Here is a 6,401-nt window from a genome sequence, read left to right on the forward strand (position 1 = left end):
TGAGTATTAATTAAAGTTATTTTAAAGAGAAAAGTTAGGGAATAATAAACCTAGTATTATCATAATTTCTAAAAAAGTAAAACTTTGAGTCACTTGAAATTTTTCGAGAAAAATTTGAATGAAATGAATTTTTGTAAAATTTTTCGTCATAGTTGTAAACCTTTTTTAATATATATGTTTTAGTTTGTTTAAAGTTATAAAACCAGAAAAGCAAAATAGTGACGCAATTATTTGTAAAAAAACAAGTTATTGATGAATAAAAAACAAGTTAGTATTAGTAGCTTCTTGTAATCCCGAAGAATTACTATGAAAGAATACAAAAAAGCAGAAATATTAATAAAATAACAATTCGACAGAGAGACTAAAATTCATACATTTTAAGGACTGTTGTAGCTTCTCCGGAAAAATAAATCCACTCAATCAAAACGCCGCATTGCTTACTGAAGATTGGTTTAAATATATAAGTTGCAATCAGTGGAATGCGAGAGGCAGCGGGATGTTTTGGGGTTAATACATGTGCATATTGTGTGTAAAAAACTTATAAACGTTTTGTAAATTCTTAAAATATTAGTTTCACAATTACGGTATATATTTTTGTTATCGGTTTAACGTGCTATTGTGTGCGCTAGGGCGGTTGTACGGTTTTTGATTTATAACAAAATCATTATTTAATACTTTTTTAAAAAAAAATTCACAACTTACGTTCTTTTAGACGTTTTAGTGATCAGGAAACTGACTTTCACAAAGTCTGAAAACATCGCCAAGAGGTTTACTCTTCTTGATTAATGAGACGATCTAACTGTTACCTTAAAAATAACGGTTTATTCATTTTATTTTGAATCAGGTTTTAATCTCTCTCATAGAGGTAAAAAGTTGGAGTTCTACAATAAGTCTATGTAAAATTTCAACTGTTGACTAATGATTAATATATTAAATTTCACATCATATAGTATACTAAATTAAAACCATGTTTCAACAATAGGCAAGCTAAAAGCAGCGATGATGACAAAGCCAGCTACAAAAAAATAAAATATTGTTTTAATGTATAAAAAAACATAACATTAGTGAAATTTAAGATTGTTATAAATAACTTTTAAGAAAAATTAATAAAACTTGATTTGTGAAAATGATGTAGTTACTAATACTAAAACTAATAATTCTTTACCAAATAAGTTCTTATAATAATCTTAAATATTAGTCGTAGAAACTCACAACAAATACATTTATAAAATGATCTTAAATTTATCAGTCGTGATATCGTAGAATATCTGAAAGGAGTCGTCCAAAAGTTACGTCACGCTCTAGGATAAGGGGGATGGGGGTGTAAGTGGTTTTGTGACTACTCGCTCAAGACTTGATAAAGGAGTTACAATGTTGTGACGATGTAGAGGAGGGGGTGGGGATGGGTCAAAAACGGACGAAAATTGCGTGACGTAATTTATGGACGAACCCAAAGTTATTTCAAAAACAAAAGAGTATAATTTAATCATACTCTTTTTGTTTCTAAAATTATTTAAGAATTTATGATTAAAAATAAAATTATTATTAAAATTATTAAAGAATTTATTATTAAAAATAAAACTATGATTAAAATTATTTAAGGATTTATTATTAAAAATAAACTTATTATTAAAATTATTTAAGGATTTATTATCAGAATTTATTTTTTAAAGAATTATAATAGTTTTAGTATAACTAACTACATCATTTTCACAAATCAAATTTTATTAATTTTTAGTAATAGCTATTTATAAAAATATTAAATTTAACAAATATCAACTTAGTTACTTTTTAAAAAGTAGAAAGAGTAGAGTGTAAAGTAGGCGTAAAGTTGCTAAACGCTAAATCTATTTAAATAACATAAGTAGGAGATCTTAAGTTCTTCTACGCGTTTTTGATTCTTTTAAAAAAGATCAAAAACTAAAACCAAGTATAAACTAGTAACCAGACTAGTCTATGGATAGACTTACAACACAGACATAGACAATTCTGTATGTTGTAATGGACACAACAAATGTTTAATTTTTTGTCCTTGTTGTGTCTATCAAATTTTTGATGGTGTCCTAAGATTGCTCAGTTAAAAAATAATTTTCACTTCATAAGTCTACAAAGCATAATTTTTTGTCTATTTGGTGTCTATGATTTTGTCTAAATTTACTTGATTTCATAAAACCAGAAATCTTTCATTACCGTATTATTTGAAGATTGTTATGTAGTAAATTTATAATATTAAAAAAATATTGAAATGACATCAAAACTCCAAATGACGATCATTGCCCATGATTAATTATTGTTTAAAACTTGCGTACATATTCATCAATAAAATGAAAGTAAAAAACATTTTTCTTTTTCACTATTGTTTTATTCACAAACCAAAATAAATTTTAACACCTATTGGAATCTTCTACTTACTAATCCACATTTTATAAAGGACAACTCCTTGATCACATATTTTTAAAATAATTTTATTGAAGGTGATAAAGATTTTAGTGACTAAGGAAAATTTTTTAAATGATAAACTTACCTTCAACTTTTTTGAAGTAATCCCAAACTGGAGAGGGCATTTAAAAAATAAATTTTCACGCACATTCACTGAGAATTGAAAAACAACTGAACTGAGTAATTAATGAACTTCAATTGAGCACAAAATAGTCCATTTTGAGGTTTTTAAATAGACATTAACTTTTTAATCAACAGCACACGCTGGACAAAAAATTAAAAAATGAACTTTTGTTAGAAAAATTGTATTTTTAATTTTGTGCTCGTTTTCAGTTTTTGAAACGATGCTGCAGTGAAAATTTAATTACTCGTTATAAGTCCAAATTATATATTAAATAGATCTTTTATACCTCATTAAAAATCGAGATTGTTCATTTAGTGTCCGTTTTTAAAATGATTGTCTAGAAAGACAAACATTTTTTATAGACAATTCATTTTTGATAGTTGTAATTAAAATTGTTGCAATTAGTGCTTTGTCGAAGTCTATTTTTGTCCTTTTATAATAAGTCCATTAGAGATTGTCTGGTTGCTAGTATAAACCTTGCTATTATTAGTATCTCAATATTAATATTAGAATATTAATAATATCTCAAAATAATATTAGAATATTATTATAATCTCAATATTATTATTAGAATTGGTTTCTTATACGCAACGCTAAATTTCTCTGATTTGTTTATCAGTAAAACAAAAAACTTTTTTGTTTTCTAAAAAAGCAAACTTTTTGACTGAGGTTTTCATTAAGGGATCGTACATCAAATAAGAAACGCTCGGTGAAGTTAACCCGTAAGTGCCAGACGTCCTTAAAGGGACGTAAAACTATGTCCACATTAAACTAGGGTATTTCAAATATTTTTCAAAGGATAAGTACATAACTTTGCATAATGGTTTGACACACATGCATCTTGCTTCTCACTTAACGGCAACCGATTACCTTTGATAGTTTTTCAGAAGCAACTGCTCAAAGTTAACGCAAAAAAAACATGTGGAGTGGCAAGAAGCTCATCAATGAAAGCCATTCTAAAAGGTAACTTGTTGTTTTTAATATTGTTTTATAGAAATAAAACCCAAAACTATATTCGTAAATAATAATTTGATTTATATTTTTTGATTTTCTACTGAATATAACTGCATAAACATTACACGTTCTTTTAAGGACGTGTCGGCAGTATCTGGATTCCATCTTAATAAATAAACAATTTGCACAAAAAGTTTCAAATTTATGTTTTTTAATAAATAACAATAATTTTATTAATTTTCTAGAGAAAATAAAGTTAAAAAATAAGTAAAAATTAAGAATTTTATTTTTTTATAGACAAGTTGGTCTGGCTCTAAATGAGATAGCAGCCTTGTTAGAAAATCAGGATGCAAATAATGTTATTGAAATTATCATGATTCCATCTGTTGATGAAACCCTTACTGACGAAGACAGTGATGAGGAAGAGGATGAAGAACATGGTAAAGACATTAATCATCTTGGAGCTGGTATTCTCAACCAACAAGCAGAGATTGTCATAAATGACAAAGATGACAAATTGCCTGATATTCAAATGGTGAGGATGCAATAAAAAATATATATAACTTTTACATATTAGTTTTATGATTGAAAAATGAGATTAAAAATAAATTCTGACTGATTTGTTTTATATAGATAAACACTGATGGTGATGTAATTAACAGTGTAGACAGTGACACTAGCAATACTAACAATACAAGTGATATTTTCAAAGACAAGGTCATGTCATGTCATAGTAATAAAAAGAAAAATCGTTATTCTGTCGAACGTAGTGAAGCTGTTGGTACACTTCTAAGGTAAGATAACTAACCATTAATGTAAATTTGTTTTAGTTTGTAATGGTGAATATTATTTAATCAAAAATGTATTTTACTTAAAGTTAAAACAAATTTTTAGGAATAAAAACAAAGACCGTACTTGGCGTAACACTTGTGGTCCTTGTTTTGGAGCTAAAGTACCAGAGTTCCAAGAAATTACTATGAAATCACTTGTTGACGATGATTGTATTCTACCTAACAACTTTTTACATTTATTTCTAGATGATAAGTTCATACAAAATGTTTCCAATATGTCCTCAAAGTGTGGTTGCAGGAAAGGATACCCAGAGAAGGCATTCCTTATGAACAAGGATAATTTATTAACCTCTATTGCAGTTATGTATGTAACTGGTTATATAACACCTGCTAATAGAAGGTTGTATTGGGAAGAAAAAGAAGACGCTCGAAATATGTTCATCAAAAGAGCTATTTCTAGGGACATTTTTAATGATGTGCTCAAGTTTACCTACTTTGTTGATGAGCATGCACAGTGGTCCGTTTGGGCTGCTTTGCGGACAAATTTATATAACTATTTGAAGGCAGGTCAAAATTGCCTCAGATTTATATTATAAAGTTGCGGCCTATGTGTTAACATCAGAGTAGCAATCGTGCAAAAAATGGGGTGCTGATCCGCCCAGGGCGTCACTTTTTTATAAATGCTAAAAAAAAAAAAAAATTCTTCTTTCTAGTTTTTAAATTTCCTAACAGCACTACCTCCTTCCTTTACTTGCTTGTATTTTCCATAAAGGAGCGGCGAAAACCATTTTCCAACCCCTGCGATTACTGTGTATGCAGCCTAAATTTTTACGCCGAATCAAACCTTTTAATTATGTAATTTTGTAAACCATAAATAATGATTTGTATTTACAAAATAAAAATATTGTATAGTATTTTATTTATGTTGCGTAGTTATAACTACAATTATTCATGCAAGCTATAGCTTGCATTAAACACAGAAATTAGGTAATGACATTCATCACTGAATTAAAACTTCCTATTTACGAATTCTAGCAATAGTTTATATTGAATTAAAACCCTCAAAAATTAACATTAAAAGCCATATATAACAATTAACAATAAAAACTGTTTAACCACATAATCGTCGCCAAATGGGTTAAAGCTTTTTAAAATAAAATTATTCAATTCAGAATAAGAACAAACATTAAACACTGAACACGATTAAAACAATTTAGTAAAAGTATATTACTTTGTTTCTGGTAATTTCTCCGTTCAATATGGTTCTCTATACAGAACAAGAAGTTTTCAAAATAATATTAGATAACAATGTTAATTCAGCACAAGCATTAATTACAGTGTTTAAAATGTTAGAGAATATTAACGACATTGACGAACATTCAGAGTTAGTTTTAACAAATACATTTAGGCAGTTCAGCAACCTAAAAAAATCAATGTTTATTGCAAAACGTATCAAGATTGACAAAGAAGCTATAGTAAAGCTGGGAAAAGTGGAGGTAATTAAAACCTTCAGATATATATGTAAATTAAACAAAAAATGACATAATTATTATAGAATATTTTTTAATTAGTACAGGTATTACTGCATTTATAAACAAAACTTAATTTTGACAAAAATCATTATTATTACTTTTGTGATTGTAAATCAAAAAGTTTGATATTTCTAATAAAAATAATCAAAATTTTTGGTGTTACATATATAGTATTATTACAATTATATATATATATATATATATATATATATATATATATATATATATATATATATATATATATATATATATATATATATATTACATATATTTCATATATAGGTTTTGCTGTCATTTAATGAAGATATGATAAACCAAGAAGATGACTACAATTCAGAAGAAGATACGCAAAGAAATAGAAAAAAATGGGATAGTATTTCTCGAAAGTCAAAAATTCGAAGAACAGAAGAACTCTGGAAAAATGTAAACAAACTTGCTGAAATTGAGAATATTGATCTGAAAGAGGTTTGTGATTTCCTATTATCTAGATGTTCATCCTCTAGCTGTGTCAAAACTTCTCAAATAACAACTGTGACAGCTGTTGCAATCTGCTGTGATTCA

At 27.2% G+C, this 6,401-nt stretch overlaps 1 protein-coding gene across 1 annotated transcript; it reads left to right on the forward strand.

The window, feature by feature from the left end:
- The first annotated feature begins 3,241 nt into the window (after nt 1-3,241).
- On the forward strand, nt 3,242-4,904 carry LOC136076211 (piggyBac transposable element-derived protein 3-like). The gene is made up of 4 exons (XM_065789685.1): nt 3,242-3,526; nt 3,815-4,052; nt 4,151-4,311; nt 4,412-4,904. The coding sequence occupies exons 1-4, from the start codon at nt 3,483-3,485 to the stop codon at nt 4,902-4,904; spliced, it is 936 nt and encodes a 311-aa protein (XP_065645757.1). The 5' UTR covers nt 3,242-3,482.
- The last annotated feature ends 1,497 nt before the right edge of the window (nt 4,905-6,401 follow it).

Source organism: Hydra vulgaris, chromosome 02 (genome assembly GCF_038396675.1).
Source record: "Hydra vulgaris chromosome 02, alternate assembly HydraT2T_AEP".
NCBI classification, from domain to species: domain Eukaryota; kingdom Metazoa; phylum Cnidaria; class Hydrozoa; order Anthoathecata; family Hydridae; genus Hydra; species Hydra vulgaris.

What these genes read in the sequence shown, in the direction of transcription:
- LOC136076211 (XM_065789685.1), top strand. Translation starts at nt 3,483, where the DNA reads ATGTGGAGTGGCAAGAAGCTCATCAATGAAAGCCATTCTAAAAG. An exon ending in AATTGCCTGATATTCAAATG is followed by an intron (nt 4,053 to 4,150) that starts GTGAGGATGCAA and finishes TGTTTTATATAG; the next exon opens with ATAAACACTGATGGTGATGT. An exon ending in GCTGTTGGTACACTTCTAAG is followed by an intron (nt 4,312 to 4,411) that starts GTAAGATAACTA and finishes ACAAATTTTTAG; the next exon opens with GAATAAAAACAAAGACCGTA.